The 18,791-nt window shown below is 40.9% G+C and overlaps 1 protein-coding gene across 4 annotated transcripts; it reads left to right on the forward strand.

Annotated features, from left to right (window-relative positions):
* The first annotated feature begins 6,165 nt into the window (after positions 1–6,165).
* Positions 6,166–18,711, forward strand: IFNAR2 (interferon alpha and beta receptor subunit 2). 4 transcript variants are annotated; one of them, XM_003202902.5, is made up of 10 exons: positions 6,166–6,362; positions 7,832–7,977; positions 9,247–9,343; positions 13,982–14,026; positions 14,340–14,469; positions 14,650–14,813; positions 14,998–15,170; positions 15,832–15,994; positions 16,428–16,546; positions 17,265–18,711. In XM_003202902.5, the coding sequence occupies exons 3-10, from the start codon at positions 9,283–9,285 to the stop codon at positions 17,952–17,954; spliced, it is 1,545 nt and encodes a 514-aa protein (XP_003202950.2). In that variant the 5' UTR covers positions 6,166–6,362; positions 7,832–7,977; positions 9,247–9,282; the 3' UTR covers positions 17,955–18,711. The 4 variants fall into 4 exon arrangements, with proteins under 4 accessions (XP_003202950.2, XP_010721238.1, XP_019476141.1 ...); XM_010722936.4 differs by lacking the exon at positions 13,982–14,026; XM_019620596.3 differs by lacking the exon at positions 9,247–9,343 and having other exon boundaries at positions 6,167–6,362.
* The last annotated feature ends 80 nt before the right edge of the window (positions 18,712–18,791 follow it).

Genomic DNA, 18,791 nt, shown 5'->3' on the forward strand with positions numbered 1-18,791 from the left:
ACTCTGTTCATTCTGCAGCATTTTTCCTGGTGTCTTGACGCTTTCTGTGCCGTTGCTCAGAGAGACAGAGCCACCTCTGTTAAGTACAAAACTACCACTGAAAGTTAAAATAATTACCTACAGAGAGAATATGTGTTTCTTTCATATAATTAGACAATATGCCCAGGTGTTTAGCACCAAGGCATCTACTCCTTAATTGGAAAAAGTCAAGGACAGAAACTAATTAGCAGCATTAATCAAAAGCAGAGGTCTAATGATAATTAACAACACATCCCCGCTACAAATCCAGTACCTTTAATACAGGGTGTTCCAAACTGTAAAATGAAATGACCGGAACTTTACGTGTCTCCCATTCCAATTGTAGGTTTGGCAAATCTACACATTATTTCCCCAAACCAAAAAATACCAGTCAGAGCTGCAGATTATGTTATTATAATATTAACAGTGATTTTCCTCAGCTCTGCCATGCCATTAAGTGATTACTTACAAGAAGGAAAATGTTGAGGGAAGGGAAACTGCAAAGCAGTGAGGTTGAATGCCTGAAACCAGAGGTCTCTGAAGAACAAGACACCACAGAAGCAGAAACAACAGCCCCCATCCATGAAAACCATTTCCCACGTTCACCGCAGCACAAAGAGTAGAGAACTGCAGACCCTCAGAGCTGTGCAACTTCTGCCTCCGTCCTCTTTCTCTTTTCTCATCTACTCAGATGGCACAAGGTAAAAGCGAGCACTTATCTGATTCAAAAACTGGGGGAAGAGAGAAAATCTCCACATCACACTAACAGGTGGGCCAGGCATTTGCAAATCAAATGTCCAAATTCTGACAGAATGTGTGTCTTGAAAAACCCACAAATGGGCAATGGAAAATTTAATCATATTTTTCCAATATTTTAAGACTCTTTAGTCACATGCACGTGTGTAATTATTTAATAATCTCCTTTATTTCACTCAGCTAATTTGTGTAATAAAGACCAAGGATGGATGTCAGTGCCTGCATGACTACAGGAACTTCTAAGTTTAATTGCCCCTGTTTAGCAGCTATACTGTGCTTTGTGTGCATTGCGTGCTGAATGCAGCACCTACCACAAAAGCCCCAGGGACCTAAACCCCAAGCACACCAGAGGCTAAAGTTTATCAAAGGGAAAACAGAAATAAAACCCCAAGATATGGTCTGAACTGTTCCTCAAATCAAGGTTGTAGTGATTCTTCATTCTTCCACAGCAAGGACAGCTGCTAAACATCCTCCTTCTCCCTGAGGATTAAGACAATGGAGATGGTTGCTGACACCAAACAAATCATAGTATCGAAGAATCACAGAAGTTAACTACTCTGTCAGCCTGCTGCAGCCCCAACAAAGTCTCTCTATTATTTTGATATTTCCATGTTACATTCGTGTTACTTAGCCAAGAGACAAAGCAAAACAGGAAAAAGATAAACATTCTTTTCATTTGGTGTGTGAACCAAGAATAATTGCCATTGACGTTGATTAACCTCTAGGGACACTGCTGAATTTAAACTTGCAGACAGGGAAATCCCAGCTGATACATGCTATGCTTTGAGTAACACTCGTTACATGTTTCTATGTTTGTATTTATCTGAGAAAACCGTGAAAGTAATGTTCCCATGCTGGGAATAACATGTTAACATATGTTCCTGGACTGTGCAGTGTCTGAAGCTCACTACCCCTACCGGGTCCTAATGAAAGATTAAAGCTGTTCCAAAACAGTATTTTGGAAAAAAAAAAAATCATACTATTTCTCAGAGATCAGCAGCCTCCAAAAGCATTTGGTATTTTCTAGTTCAGTGCTATTTATTCAGATAAGAAAATTCAGATAAGACACTTCAAATTGTTAATGAACATCCATCACCAGAGATTGAGTCTTGACTGCCCTGCTGCAGACCCTACTGGGTTAACTGACTTCACAGAGGTGACATGATTTCACGTGGAACTTGGCTGAACCAGCTCTACTTATATTGTTTAGTTATTACTTAGTTATTACACTGCAGGCAGTGAAGGCTACAGGCCAGGTACAAATCTTGCTGCCAGTGCAATGCCAAAGCATATCCTGACTCAGCTGTGTGATGTACCAGGGCATCAAATCCAATTTGCCACATATATTTTATGTTCATTATGTTCAGTGATGTTGGGTGATGATACAGAATTGTCTCTAGATGCTGGAAGAGCCCATTGTAGAAATCACTCTAAACAAAAGAAAATATTCTGTAAATGACCTATTTTTGTTTTATTTTATTTATAACTACTGAGTGCCTCAGTTCTCCTTCCCATTGCTTCACTTCTCTTCTGGCTTCTACCACAATTCCACTTCACAGGGTCTCCTCTCATCTCATTTAACACAGCAGAAGCCTGTAGTCTCCTCTCATCTCATTTAACACAGCAGAAGCCTGTAGCCAAAGCATGGGGTCACGTGAAAGTATTGCCTAGCATTGCTTTCTTATCAGTCTTATAAAGTTACACAGAAATTTAACCACACTTTTGTTAACACGGCCAATGTGGGAGCTTCCAATACTGATTAGCCAGCCAGAAATGAAAGTTCTCTGTTTTCAAACACAAGCCATATTTTAGAAAACACATCCAACTCCCTAGAAAAGCTGAGCAAGTGCTTCCAATCTTTAGTTCTTCCTTTTCTTTCAGACAAAGCATACAGGAAGACTCTGAGATGAAAGGTATTGACTGGAGAGCAGGAAGTCACCATTCCTCTTCAACGTGTCCCTTTCAAAGGAGGGACATCATGTTCCCACTTCTGATTCTCCATGTAATAATACATGGTGAGATCTAACTAAATTTTGCAGATAACAGATGCAAAGATTCAATCTGTTACCTGTGTATCCTTTCAAGACAACAATTAAGGTTTTTTCAGATAGTGGTTTCAAAAGAAAAGTTTAAGGTTCTCTGGAATAAACAATGTTGAGAGGTAGTATATGTCATCTCTGCTACAGAAGCATCTAGAAATCCCAGCTAGGGATCAGAAATCGGTGGCAGTCCCCTTTTATATCCATATGTACGATGAAAGCTACCTTTTCCAAAAGAGAGCTCATTACCTGAATGACTCACTGTGCACAACAGGCAGAACACATAATGTGCAAGGCACATGTGCAAGGCACATAAGGCTAAGAAAGCAGAACCTGTATGGTGAAGCACTGGAACTGGTTGCCCAGACAGTCAGTGGATGCCCTATCCCTGGAAACATTCAAGGTCAGGCTGGACAAGGCTGCATGGAAAAACTTGATGTAGATGTAGGTATCCCTGTTCATTGCAGAGGGGTTGGACCAGGAGATCTTTAAGGGTCCCTTCCAAATTAAACAATTCTATGATTCTGTGATTCTAGAGATAGCAATACAGGTGTAGAAGCATAGGCAAAAGAAAGTCAAATGGATAACCCATCATCTGCAAACATGAAAGTGTCTTTCCCTGTGTAGATGAAAAGACATTGGATCTAAAAAAGGGAAAGGGAAAGAGAAAGGGAAAGGGAGAGAAAAGGAAAGCAAAAATGAAAAGGAAAAAGGAGGAAATCTCTCTCATTTTAAGTGTGTTTGTCCATCATATGTTAGAAGGTTTGATGATACATTTGAGTTCTGCTAAGAGAAGTCTCAACCTTCCAAATTGCTCATGAAATACATCTCCAGAATCTTATTATGTCTGAGAACCCAAATAGTCTATATCTAACTTTAGTGGAAGCACTTTCTGAAGTACTTCTAAAGTGCTCCGTTATCTTTTCCAACACTTTTTCCTAGAGAAATAGCATCACCTTCAGGCCAAAAAAGGCTGCATTCCAATTTGTTTAATCGGGAAAGACTTAAAAATTGCTTCTCAAACCTTGCAAGGTTTTTGTATTTTTCTGATCCTATACATGAGTATACAAAAATTTTTACTAGACCGTACATAATATTTTTTTAATGGAGATATATTTCCTAATTTTGGATTCACCGAGGTTTCAGAACAGTCTGAGCAGTTGGGCTCAGAACAAAATAAAAATAGAAAAAATGGAAATATAGCAATATAAATAGAAGTAGCAGATGTAAATAATCAGGGAAAGCTGCTCTTTGTCCAGCATTCATCTATGTTGTACCGAGGCCAGACAGAAGACTTACTGGATGACCAGGCAGTATCACTGGAGACAATGAGGAAGGCCAGTGAGAAACATGAAGAATTATCTTTAAAACATATTTATGGATCATAGTTTGGACTATATTTATATTAGTAGTCTAAAGAATTACAAACTATATTTATAGTTGAAAGGAGAGACAAGGAGTGATCAGAAAAAAAAAAAAAGGGAGAAGGGAATAAATAGAGGGAAAAAAGTGCAGATGAATTTCAGAGTCTTCAGCCCAAAGTGCTGACCAAGAGATCTACCCAGTAAATTCATGTCATGTGTAGGAAATAGCAGCAGTTTCAGGAAGCTTCTGCAAAAATGGCAGGAAATTAGAAAGAGTGTTCACTGCAGATAGTGCTGATAAAGCAGTTAACAAAATATTAGAAAATCATAGAATCATAGAATGGCCCAGGTTGGAAGGGACCTCAAGGATCATCAAGTTCCAACCCGTCTGCCACAGGCAGGGACACCAACCTCCAGATCTGGTTTTGACCAGGCTGCCCCATCCAACCCGTTCTTGAACACCTCCAGGGATGGAGCATCCACAGCCTCTCTGGGCAGCCTGTGTCAGAACCTCACCACTCTCTCTGTGAAGAACTTCTCCCTGGCATACAATCTGAACCTTCCCTCCTTGAGCTTAAAACCATTCCCCCTTGTCCTATCACTGTCAACCCTTATAAAAAGTTGATCCCCCTCCTTTTTATAATCCCCTTTTAAATACTGGAAGGCTGTAATGAGATGTCCTTGCAGTCTTCTCCAGGATCAACAGCCCAGGTCTCTCAGCCTATCTTCATAGGAGAGGTGCTTCAGCCCTTTGATCATCTTTCTGACCCTCCTTTGGACCCTCTCCAACAGCTCTATATTTTTCCTGTATTGGGGGCCTCAAATTTGGATGCAGTACTCCAGATGAGACCTCACAAGAGCAGAATAGAAGGGGACAATCACCTCCCTGTCCCTTCTGGCCACCCCTCACAATGGAGCCCAGGATACCATTGGCCTTCTGAGCTGCAATCACACACTGCTGGCTCATGTTCGGTTTTTCATCCACCAGGACCCCCAAGTCCTTCTCAGTAGGGCTATTCTCGAGCAGTTCTCCCTCTCTGTATATGTATCTGGGATTACTCTGACCCAAGTGCAATACCTTACACTTTGCTGTGTTGAACCTCATTAGGTACACATGGGCCCACCTTTTGAGTTTGTCAAGATCCATTTGTATGACATCCCTTCCCGTCACATGTAAAACAGCCTTTAAAAAAATCAGTGCTTAGGAGAAGTGAGACAAGAAGAAAATAAAAATTGCAAGTTATAAGACCTATAGTTTTGAGAGGTAGGATCTGAGTGAACTACTCAGAAGGATTGCTAAGATTCATACTGTCCCTTAGTTTTCTTTCCTGAGGCTGCTTCCAGGTAACCTCTCAGAAATCAGCTTGGAACTGGAATTTTTCAACTTTGTATACTTGGACAATTCCAAGAGGCCTTCAAAAATGGAAATCCAAAAACAAGTAATATTGCCATATGTAACACTTGTCCCATGAGACAAATTAATGCTGCCATGTGCAGAGCTACCCCAGACCCCCATCCAACCTGGCCGTGAGCATCTCCAGGGATGAGGCACTACAGCTACTCTGGGCAGCTATGCCAGCACCTCACCACCCTCTGAGGAAAGAATTTCCTCCTAAGTACAAAGATCTTCTCATGAATAACCCTCACAACGCTCGATAAGAGATATATTTAATACATTCGGCTGTCAGGACACACTCGCCCAGAGGACACTTCACCCATCTGCATACCCGCTAAAGGATGGGAGCAGCAGCACACAGCCCTGCACTGAGGACAAAGAGGCCAACGAAGGAGGAAGGGCACTATCAGGGGCTTTGGCAGCTCTCTGCGAACGCTTCCCTCATGATTAACACTAAGTAAACACAGAAATCAAAGAGCTGGCTGAGACGTTTGCGTGAAGAAACCGAAACGAGCAGAGCGGGGAAGCGTTCGGCGAACGTATTCCTAGCTCGAACCCGAGAGCCAATCGAGCTGCGGGGCGGGGCGTCGATCATCGGCATCGAGCAGCCCAGCAGCCCAGCCAGCTGTTCGTCCCGCCCCCTGCGCAGCGTAGTGCCCTACGGCCCATTTCGCCCTTAGCGGCGCCCTGGGGCGCTTCAGCGCGCGGCTCCGACAGAGCCCGTCGGGGAGCCGCGGGGAGCCGCCGGGTTCGGTTTCCGCACACCGTAAGGATGGCGCCCGCTGCGAGGTACGGCCGCGGAGATCCCCGTTAGGGGCGGAGCCGGGACGGCTAGCTCTGGTTCTGGGCCTCGGAACCGCGCCGTTGGAGGGAGGGGGGACCCCAGCAGCACGGGCACTGGGTTGGCCGCAGGGGCAGAGCGTGCGGTGTCCCGTCCCAGCCCCTGCCTCGGGGAGCGGAATCTGCGGTACCAGCTCGGCCGCGTGCGGTGAGGGAAGGAGGGGGCGGGTATTTCCTGGAAAGGCCGCTTTCTGTTTGCATCCTGCTGGTCGACATCCGCGTCCCCAGCAGCTCGTTTGGGGCTGAATCCGAACAGCTTGTTGCAGGGGCAGGCTGTGTGCTCAGGATCATCGGGCCCAACTCCGGGCTACATGCAGCGTCACCAGCGTTCAAATCCTATATCTGACAGTATTATCCAAACTCTCCTTGAACTCCAGCACTGGGGGCTGTGCCCACAGCCCTGTGCAGCCCGTCCCACGCCCACCGCCCTCTGGTGCAGACCCTGTCTCTGACCCCCAGCTACCCCTCCCCTGACACAGCTCCATGCCCTTCCCTCGGGCCCTGTCGCTGTCACACAGCTCTGTCACTCTCTGTGAGGAGCTGCAGCCGCCATCGGCCTTCCCTCAGCTCCTCTGCTCTGCGCTGAGCACGCCGAGGGGCCAGTTTGTTCAGCTCCTGGTACACCTCACCCTCCAGACTTTTTGCCATCTCTGTAGCCCTCCCTCCTCTAATAGTTTTGTGTGTCCTTCGTGTACTGTAGTGCCCAAAACTGCACACACTACTTGAGTTGAAGCCACGCCTGTGCAGTGTAGAGCATAGAATCATTAAGGTTGGCAAAGATCTCTAAGATCACCCAGTCCAACCACCAGCCCACCCCCACCACGCCCACTGCCCATGTCCCTCAGTGCCACATCCACACGGCTCTTCAACACCTCCAGGGACGGTGACTGCACCACCTCCCTGGGCAGCCTGTGCCACTGCCTCACTGCTCTTGCTGCAAAGAAATTTTTCCTAAAAACCAAGCTGAACCTCACCTGGTGCAACTTGATGCCATTACCATTCATCCTGTCACTGTTACCTGGAGAAGAGGCCGACCTCCACCTTACCAGAACTGTCTTTCAGGTGGTTGTAGAGAGCAGTGAGGTCTTCCCTGAGCCTCCTCTTCTCCAGATTGAGCAGTTCTCTCGCTCCTGTGGTTTCTGTAATAAAATTGGTTCATATATCATATTGCCTGTGTAGGATTAGAACATTCTTTTGCTGACTTCCATACATTAGGCATCTCTTCCATGTCCATCTACCCCCTCAGTATTCCAATATGTAGATTTCTGTAAATAAGCATGCAATCTGCTTGTTTCAAAGAATATGGTGTGTTTTCTAATTCCATGGCATGAAGCATTTCTGAAATACAAGCCAGTGATTTTCAAAACTTCAGAAATTGCTATCTTTTTTTTTTTTTTTTCCCCCTTGATTGGAAACAGTCAATCCAAAACAGCCTAGCCTGTTAAAGATGAGCTTCCTCTGCAAATGAGGTAGAATTGTGAAGCTGAGTTTTGAAAGTGCTGGATACTTCAAGCAGCACCAAGGAGTACCCAATCCGGTTACTGTGTTGGAGCTGGCTGATGAGGTGAGTTGGGGTTGGAGTCACAGGTATTTCCCTGGCTTCTCTCTCAGGGTTGCTAAGGATGTAAGGAGTGACAAAAGCTAGTAACAGTTCTGACAGAAATGGTTTTCCCTTTGAATTTCCACTACTATTGATTAGTTTGCCAAGGACATATAGATTTAAGCAGCTATGCAGACTCGAAGAGCAACGTGTTTGGACACATTTTTCTTATGTATTCTAAGGTGCTGAATCATAGAATATGTAAGAAATATTCAAGAGTACGATAGTTATTCTTGACTGCAAGGGTCTGTGGTGGACCAGTTATTGCATAATTCCTTAAAGTCACTGTGAAAGTAACATTGTTTTCTGTAGAGTTTCTAGACAAAGCTGGTTAGCTTGTTGAAAACAGAAAATATGTTTTTTCTACTTCTGAAATGTGTAAGCTTGATCTGAATGGGAAAGTCAAATTATTTTTTTCTGTATGATTTACTAGTGCCAACAATAAACAGACTTGGTACACATTGGCAATTAATTGCTTTCCAGCTTGCTGATATCAGTGACCAACTTTAAAGATTGGAATTCAACTAGGTGATCTCCAGAGGTCCCTTCCAACCGCTATGATTCTGTGTCTGTAACTAGTAAATCATATTTTCTTATCTATCACTTCTAATTTTGATTGAAAAGGGGGAAGAGGGCATTTTGAATCTCCAAAATATTCTTCGTGCTTCAACAAATAAATACAATGAACCAAGCTGAAATGAAAAAGAACCTTCTTTTCATCTGTGGAAGAATTTATTATTTTTTGGTTACGATTATCAGTTGCACAGATACACTTAACCAGTGACTTCCTGTAATCACACTAAAGCTTTGAGTGGAGGAAGAACTGCACCTCAGATAGGTGAATTAAAAAAAAGAAAAAACAAAAATCCTTTAAAATAATGTGTTGAGTTAGAGCATAATATGTGCTTTGTTGCAATTTTAAATTTTAACTATTCTACAAAACTATTTATTTTGCACAAATAGTCGTACAATGCTGGAGGTATTTATTTTCTTTGAAAATAAAGAGCCCTTTCTATTTAAGGAGGGGAAAGGAGGGGAGAGGAAAAGAAAATTGATTGTCTATTCTAAGGAACACCACCCAGGATGATAGCAGTGACTGTTTCAGTGCCAGTGCCTCTTCTTTCAGTGCACTGAAAGGGTTAAAATAATTAGTTGTACATGGACCTCATTTTACTTACAAGTCATTCACCAATACTATCTGCTGATTGTGATTGATTTTTAATATATTTGTAGGCACAGGAGCAAAATGTTTATTTTACAGTCAGGAGGATGTGTTTCTTTATCAGTATGGAAGCACTGATGGATGGAGCACTGCATTTTTATCAGCTTGGTAAGTTGCTGGTACTTTTACAGTGGAAGAGAGGTAGTGCTGCTGGCTTTTCACTATAACTCCTCCTGAGTTACTGAAATAAGATACCGTGACATTATTATGGAGTTCTCTCTAGAATAATTCACAGAATCAAATATCTCATGTATTGTATTCTGAATATACCGTTCTATAAATAAACCAGATTTTCCCCTTAGAAAAATACTGCTTTGAAACAGTGTACTGATTCTCTAAATATTCAGTGAGCTTTTATTGGCTACATTGTTTTTTTGTGTCTTGTCCTTATTTATTTATTTATTTTTCCTAAGGACTCCTCATAAGGTTTCTGAGTTAGCAAGCACAACATGGTTTGTTGGCTGGGATGTGATGGGAGGAGGAAAGAGTTTTGATACTTATGTTTCCTGTTTGTTTCCCTTTTCTAAGGAAGCAACATACTAAATGATGGGGGTTTCCAACTACCTTTGTTAATCATGTTTGTTGAAACAAAGTTACTGAAGCAGCTTGATTTCTGGAGGAACAGGATTTGTTTTGGAAGGGGTGATGTATTTAAAAATCAAATACCAAGAGAAAATAAAAACATCTGTGTCAACAGGAACTCCTTCAGAAAGACATCTGATGTGAGGTGTCCGGGATAAGAAAGAAAGGCAAATGACTGTTTGCATTTCCTAATCCAAAGACGGTACTCAGTGGAAGTGTGTCATTGCTAGAGCCTGTGTACTGACGTTGTGTCCTCAGTGTGCTAAAGGCTGTGTGATTACAAATCCGGGCTTGTGTTTAGAGTAACAAATAACAACAATTAAAGTATTGCCTTATTGTTCTTACCCACAGGTTGTTTTTTACAGATGGGTGATTGTTACTTGATTGGAAGAAATGAATTGTTCTAGTTTTAATTGCATATCTCAAAGGAGATGTTTATTATTCAGTAATGATGTAGAAGAACAAATGCAAAAGGAAGACATACAGGAGAGGATGTCTGTGATGTGCATGGCAAAATTAAACTAGAAAAAGCGTTTCCTCTCTTTTGGGAACGTATGCTTTTTAAATAGGCAACTTCAGCGAGTGGCTTAATCTCTTTTGTATCTAGTTTCAGAATAAATCCTGGTAATGCAGTTTAATACTTGTAAGACTAACACCCTAAAAGCCAGATTTGCAAGAGAGACTTGCTTGGCTAAGTATCTAACCCAAATGATGTCAATAGAAATGGCACCAAAGTATACTTGTGTGTGCTGGTTTGTTGCATGCCCACTGCTCCTTAAAGGGTGATTTTTAAGGCACTTTTCCAGAACCATAAAGATTCTAACTAATCTAGTAGGAAATTTTTCCTCTTCTTTCCCAGTACTACCTGCAAACATAGGCAAGGAACAAAAAATAACTGATGCATTAAAACAGGCATGCATGGAATGTTGCCCAAGTATAGCCTGCTGAATCATAGAAACACCAAGGTTGGAAAAGACCTACAAGATCATCCAGTCCAACAGTCCACCTATCACCAATAGTTCCCACTAAACCATGTCCTTCAATACAACATCTAAACGTTCCTTGAAGACTTCTAGGGTTGGTGATTCCACCATCTCCCTGGGCAGCCCATTCCAACACCTGACCACTCTATCAGGGAAGTAGTATTTCCTAATGTCCAGCCTGAATCTCCCTCGCTGCAACTTGGGGCCAATCTCTCTTATCCTTTCACAGCCACACGAGAGAAGAGGCTGAACCAATCTCACTACAACCTCCCTTCAGGTGACTGTAGAGATTGATGAGGTCTCCCCTGAGCCTCCTCTTCTCCAGACTGAACAACCCCAGTTCCCTCAGTCACTCCCCAACAGACTTGTGCTCCAGACCCTCACAGCTTTTTTGCCCTTCTCTGGACACGCTCCAGAGCTTCCATGACTTTCTTGTAGTGAGGGGCCCAAAACTGAACACAGTGCTCAAGGTGTGGCCTCTGCAGTACTGAATACTGAAGTACAGTTACTTCCCTGCTCCTGCTAGCAACACTATTTCCGATATAAGTCAGGATGCCATTGGCAGAAGAAGGGGAGAGGTCATGCAGGGCTGGAGAACAGGATGGAACATAGGTCTGGTAGCCATCCTCTGGTCATGTAGGCTGTGCAGGCCAGATGGCTATGCTTCTGTCACTTCCCTCACCTTACCTATGCCTAACATTGCGCAGCCTGGTACTTGTGTCAAGGCCTGAACTTTGACTGGAAGTTGTCAAAGAAAAGAGAAAATGCCACCTTTGGCAAAAACATGGGGACTGTAAAACTGGTAATTAACGTATTAACAATCCCTCACATTTTTGGGAACTGAAAACGAGGTCTTTAAAAATCAATGGACGTTTATCTGTTTTTCTGTAAAGTCATGTGTTCTTCATACCCCTGCTCATATTGTAATTTGTATACCTTGTAGAAGTTTGCCCCCCCCTTACCTATCAAACAAATCACGTGTTAAAAAGAGAATAAAATCACGGTGCTGGGGGACAGCTTTTGGAGCTCCCCTCCCCCTTTGGGCCCCATCCTGCAACAGACATGTCAACAAGACAGGTATTATAACCTTTCCTACCCTAATTTACCTTCCTTGGAATTTGTATAACCTTACCCAACCTAACTTACCCTTACCTACCATAATTTGCACATGGCTATGAGATCAGCACTGCCTGTGCTAAAACCAGGGCATGGGGAGGGCATGGGCAGTGCTAACTCAAGAGATGGCAAATAGCTGTATGCAGTTTGGTACACTGGCTAAACATAGCCCTGAGAACAGAAAAAAAATAGGCAGCTATGCTTTCTGTTTTGATAAAGGAATTTGAGAGTAGGTTTCAGGATTGACAAAATCATCAGTTTATGTTTGCAACTCCATTTTCAGTTGTCATAAATACATTACCTATCCAGGCAAGGGTGAAAGGTTGGACACCCGTGCATTAGGATATACTCACAGTGTGTCGGGAACAGAACAGTTCCCAAGATGCCTGGCACACTGCCGTTCTAAATAACTTCTAGTTTACCTAGTAGATGTATTCTGGTAGTGTTTCACACAATCCTAACCTTTATTTGTAGATTGCTGTAAGATTGTTTTATTTTTCATAAAGTATATCCCATTTTCTTTTATCTTTCTGGGGTGCTTCTTTCTGTGGCACAACTTGCTGACATGTGAAGCAATTCTGTTATTTGTGTGTGACACCTGAGAACCTCCATCTTGTACCAGAGTGCTACTTTGCTAGTTGCCATACAAATGTGAAGTCAAAAAAACCACTCTGCATGCTACAGAAGTTACCATTGTAATCAGTATGAGGACAATAAAAGAACATGTTAAAATATTAGTCAACGTAGTTCAAACAAGGTATCAGGCTAGTGATATTTTGGGAATATTGTGATATTTTGAGAATCCAGATTAGATGATGGCTTCTTACAGAGCTTATACAAGAGGATGTGGCAATCTGGGATGTCAGAGTCTGCAAGAAGACTGGGTTGAGAAAATTGCTCAGACAGTAGGCCTGGTTGAGTGGCTGAATGTGGTTATAACCACGCCTTGTGACAGAAGAAAAAAGATGTTTCAGCATTTTTTTTGTGTTTTTATTTTCTTTTGCAGGCAGAGAACAGAACTGTGTAGAAAGATTAGAAACACAGAGTAGTGTTATAGAAACAGGGCATAAGCTTTGATTTGGGAAGGAGAGACCACTGAACTAGAGAGGGAATTTGTAGGATCAATAAGTATACAAATATTAAAGTACTGGATGATCAGTAAGTATACAAGGAAGTTAGGCTAGTAAAATTATCATGTTGGAAAAGATAATCAGAGATAAATGGAAAGTGTTGTAGACTTGCAAGAAACTCCACAAGAAGAAATCTTCAGAGAGAGATCTTTCCCTAGTGGCAGTCAGCCCTTAAATGGGGTCTAGAGGAGGTGCAGCCAGGCTCCACCCCTTCCAATCACGCAGGTGAATTGCCTTCACCTGTGCTTCCAGGGCTGACTCAGTGCTCGCCTCAGGTGATCAATCAGAGGTTCAGGCTGTGATCCAACAGTTCCCATACAGAGTTACATGAATTAGGTGACTGAAAACAGACTTCTAATGCCAAAGATGTATGTACAGCCTTGAGGATTCCCCACATTTAGCATAAGACATCTGTCCTTTCGTTACTGAAGATGAGTCAATAAAGTTCTTCATTTTATTTCAGAAGGGTTATAAGATTCTGACTTAACATGGTATTTAATAGATAAATTGACCTTAAACTACTGTTAGAATCCTTAAAGACACCATTTGATAAGAGCATCTCAAGTAGATTTGTTTGAACTGAGTCTTGAATCTCTTCTAGTGAGGATCAACAGAAGCATGAACCACAGCTAGTTTAAAAAGGCCTGGCTCCTAGGAGCCATGAATTATTTGAATTAACGACAATGGTTGGAGAAGGTGCCAACCTTCTGATGGAAGGAAGGAAGGAAACAAACACAGAGAAAAGCAGGCAGAGGAAGTTGTGGAACAGAGAACCCCATAACGTACAAAGTTAAGTCAAAGGACTACAGAAACATTTCCACCAAGGGAAGACTTAGCATTGTCTCTGACTGTTGTGGATTAATATTGCCAATAGTAAACTAATTGTCAGATATTGTAGATGTACAAATCCACTAATACACAGTTTAATTTTCCAGCGTTTGTCAACATTCTGTGTGCAGCTTGTTGCAGCAGCTTGCCCGGTAAGAGGCTTCTATTGTCTTTCCAACACTTTTCCTAGTGTTTCAGAGGAACTTGCATGTTCTTACAGCTTCATTCTTCTAGAAGAAAGAACTTGAATGAAATACAGGGGGACAGTCCTTTGCATTGTTGCTGTTGTGCGGAACTCACTGTTCTGTTTTATGGTTGCTTTATTTGGGGGCAAATTTTGGTCTTCTCTAATGAGGTTTATTGATTAGATTTGCTGCAATCTGAAATTTGTTTGTCATTCATATTGATGATGATGACGATAGGTTATTGTGTGTTTTCTCTTCTTTTTTTTCCTTCCTTTTCTAGAAGAGATTCCAAGAGGGCCAGTTGATAATCTACAAATGACATCTAACAATTTTCAGCACATTTTGTCCTGGCAGGCACAAAGTGATCCAACTGTGCCAACATACTATCGTGTACTGTACAAGAACCAGAGGCAAGTCTTACTTCATATAAGACACATTTTTTTCTTTTTATGTTTATCAATTCAAAATACTCAGCCTTGTTGTTTTTTTTTTTTCTTTCTGTTTTTCCATTCCACAAAGATGCCTTCATATAACAGAGGATCCAAACAGATTACTTTGAATTTTTAGTTACTCTTTATTTTGATTTACAGTAACTGGAAGATTGCAAAACAGTGTTCACGAATTGTACAACCCTTCTGTAACATGACAGATGATTTTGAAGTTTTTTCTGATGAATATTCTACATTCGTTCAGAGCTTTGTAGGAACTGAAGTATTCAATTCCTCTTCAATTACTTTTTCACCACTCTCTAATAGTAAGTTCATTTGTTCTTTTCAGTTTTTGTTCCAGTTAGGTGTAAATGTCCTACATTATATATATATATATATATATAATAAGGCATTATAAACTAACTTTTTTTTTAAAACTGAAATATTATTGGTTCTGAGTACACAGTGTATATTTTTTCCATGTTTTCCTTTTCTTCTTTTTTTGAACAGCATTCTTGGGACCTCCAGAATTTAATATCAGTTCCTGTCTACGCTGCATAAATATCACCATAAAGCTGCCACCCACTCACTTAAGAGAAAATGGAAAGCTGCTATCTTTATTTGATATATATAACTACCTTGATTATGAAATAACACTGAAAGCAGTTGATGAAAAACATAAGGTAAAGAACTTTTGTTTCTATTTCTTTCTTTAGACAAGAAATATAGAATACATAAAATGACTCTAATGGTCAGCAGATTCACACAAGTGAACAGAAAATACTTAGAATACTTAGAATAAAACATTAGCTTGACTTCCTTATACTGCAGAGTAGCAGACCTAGAAAGGAATACTGGTTGTCCTGTATCCTTACAGGGACTGGGGAAAGGGACTGGGGCTTAGCCATAAGAAGATACTTATGAGAAGATAAGAAGCCCATAAGAAGATACTGAAATAATGGGAGATGGCTTAGTGTTTGCAAGCAAAAATCAGTTAAAGGCTGCAGTCTCTGACAGTGTAAATTTGCTGTAGAAACAGATAATCCGTTCCCTGTAACAAAAAATAGTGAACTGAAATTCACAGTTGTGCAGACCTTAAGTTAAAAAGGGAGGCATTAGCACTGGGGCTGGCACAGCGCTGGAATAAGTTGGCTAGCCAGAGAGCCAACTGCCTGCACTGGAAGCTTTTTAGGCATAAAGTAAGCATCTTGACAGCTAGAACAAGAGATGAAGCAATTGCCTAGGTAAAACACTGAGTTACTATGTCAGTTTTTCCAGTTTCACATGTCACGTTCTCTCTTTTTGGGTGAACAGTTAACTTTAAAACACTCTCTTTCATAACAGACGTCATGCGAGAAAATCACTGAAGATCCTTTTAGTACAGTCATTGAAGAATTGTATCCAAATAGAAATTACTGTGTGTCTGTTATGGTCACTGCATCTCTAAATAAACATTCCATCCCATCAGCCTGGAAATGCATAACTACGGACTCTATAGCTGAGAAAGGTAACTATGCTGTGATGCAGACATTGTTTTCTGCTTCCATTAGGTACCAGTGGTTTCTTTGTACTTAGGAAGATTTACAAGTCGATTCTAAAAATATCAAGAAAGTACCAAAAAAGTGATAAACATCATGGGGATTCATAAAAATATAAATATTAATATAAATACAAAACCTCATCCGTTTGGGGGCTACAGATCTATTGCTAATCCCACACACGATTCGAATCTGCACTAACTGCATAAATAGTTATTAAAGATGGTGTAATTTCTTTCTTTAGTTTCTGATTCTAACTTGAAATTTGCTTGTCTTGACCTGGAGGTGTCCCTTCTATCCAAAATTATTCTCAGATTCTAAGTAGCTGTTCTGAATGTGGAATATGAAATGTGGTAATTGAAAACTTCATTCATGCTTGTTTTGTTTTTTTTTCACTTGCAGATTACCAGAGCATCACAATTGCAGTAGCTGTATGTTTTTCACTTATTTTAGCTGTCATCCTGAAATGTATGCATGTAGGAGGTTATATTCTTCAAAAGAAAACACTTCCAGATACCTTGGTACGTAATTTTCATATTAACCTTCCTGGTTCAAGCTGGAAGCTCGCCATATAAAATTTCTAAGTATATGTATTAGGTACAAATAATGTATATCCATATAGCATTTAAATTTGCATTTGCTTGTATCAAAGATAGTCTGTAGGCTACTAAGTCACACACACACACACATGCACACACAAACAAACAAACTCTGTGGTGCACAGAAACAGGCTACCCCACAGAAGAGAATTTTCTAGCCTTTGAAAATGATCTCATATATGTAAATCTTTCCTGCTGCATATAAATTTCTTGCAATATATCTGAGCCAGGACAATTACACCAAAACAACAAAAAAAGGAACTATATAGCTCTGGAAGAAAACTTATTCAAGGAGGAGGTTTAGGCAAACGCAAAGTAAGCAGTACCTGCATCACCTCCAGATACTAAGCTATTTTCAGTCAGCTCAGTCAGTTATAGGGTTTTGCATAAGTCCATAATTAAGGCAGAGTACCGTCCAATGCTGCGTGCCTGGACTTCAGTGAGGGCTGTCAGTTTACAGGAGTGGAGAAGAGGGAAAAATCCTAGATGCCTTGACCTCTGCAGAAAAGCTGACAATGTGGCACAAAGGGAATAATTTGTTTGACAACCTCATGGTTGGGGTATTTTTTCAGACTTTTCTATGTGAGTGTGCCAGTTTGGCTTATAGTCTGTTGTTTTTTGATTCAATTTGTTCTTTTAGGTATTCATGAAAACGTTTACCTATTTACCATGTACATTTGAATCTGAAGAAATAGCCTCTGTAGAAGTCATTTATAACGAGGTTAAAAAAAAGGCAGAAGGATCCATTGGGGCTGTCAGCAATGAAGATGACAGCGATGACGGTGAAAGCGATGCCACGAGTAATCATGACTACACGAGGCGTGATATCATACGCAGAGCACCTCAGTCCTCTGACACATCTCATGTATTTGTGCAGCGCTCTACAAGTAGTAATTGTGATGACAGTAGCAGCTGGGTGAGCCAGAATCCAGATGATGACCCAGAAGTCTTTGAAGAAAACGAGCTGGATGCTGAAGAAGAGAAAGACATTAATAGTGAGTTACTCAGTCCTTTGTCTAAGGTAAATTGTACCTATTCTCTTAGGTCAAGGAGCAATGCTTGCTTTATGATAAATTTAAAATCTGTGCTTCTGGGAATCTCTGAAGAGACCACAGATAGTTCTGCAGCTCTCCTCTCTTCCCAAGAAGATGCTGTTGACTGGCAATGTACACATGCTGTTGAATCCAAACTCCTTGACGACATAGAAAGCACGCAGAAACCACATCATCTAAACAGCTCTGATGTGTGGCAAAATTCAGCTAGTTCTTCCAGTGAAAGTGACTCATCGGATTCAGATATGGACCCAAAAAGCGAATACATACGAAGATGAATAACTGAGAACCACTATTAATTTGTAGCATACCAATAGATATTATCTAACTTAGCTGTTTCTGGACTGAACATACAGATCTGGTCCTTTTTTTAGTTTTCTTTTTTTTTTTTTTAACATTCTGAAAACGTATGCCCAAATGCCAGAAATACACAGGACTTATTTGTAACAAATATTTCTGTGACCTTTCCATGTATGATTCAGCTTATGTTACCTACAGAAGAATGAAAAGCACTGTTAGAATGTAACAGAAAAAGGGAGTCATTATTTTGTCTTGTGGTTAAATAATGTATTATACATTTTAGCTGTAACATAGTAAATATTTTCTATAAACTCAAGTGAAGAGTTATCTTATAGAAGGAGGAGATGTGAGCGGCCTGCCTTTTAACCTGTCCGCTTTTTAGTTTGAAAGGGCTCTGCTACTGTTCTTTAGCTCTGTTGGTGGGTTACTCTGAAACCTGTTGCTGGATGGATCACAGCCAGAAGGGTAGTGCTGTGTTCAAGTCAGTGAACTGATTTCTAAATTCACACAGAGAAAGCTGATCAAATGAAATCATGGAGGTGTGGGGAAGGGAGTTGAAAGTGCCCAGAAAAGAATACCCTAGAGTTCTTACTGTGAATTAAAGCATTAAAAGTATACCTTTTTAATACAAATTTGTGTATTTACGTACTATTTTTTAATGTTTATATGACATTTAAAAATTACTGGAGTGCGAAGTTGTACTTCTAACGCTTGATAAAAACAAATTTTTTCATACTTCTGTCTGTGAATTCTTAACGGTGGTTCCTTCATGTATTTGTTAAGTTAAATTGGCTATCCTGCTAAGAATTGACTCC

This window comes from Meleagris gallopavo, chromosome 1 (genome assembly GCF_905368555.1).
Source record: "Meleagris gallopavo chromosome 1, MGAL_WU_HG_1.1, whole genome shotgun sequence".
Classification (NCBI taxonomy): Eukaryota; Metazoa; Chordata; class Aves; order Galliformes; family Phasianidae; genus Meleagris; species Meleagris gallopavo.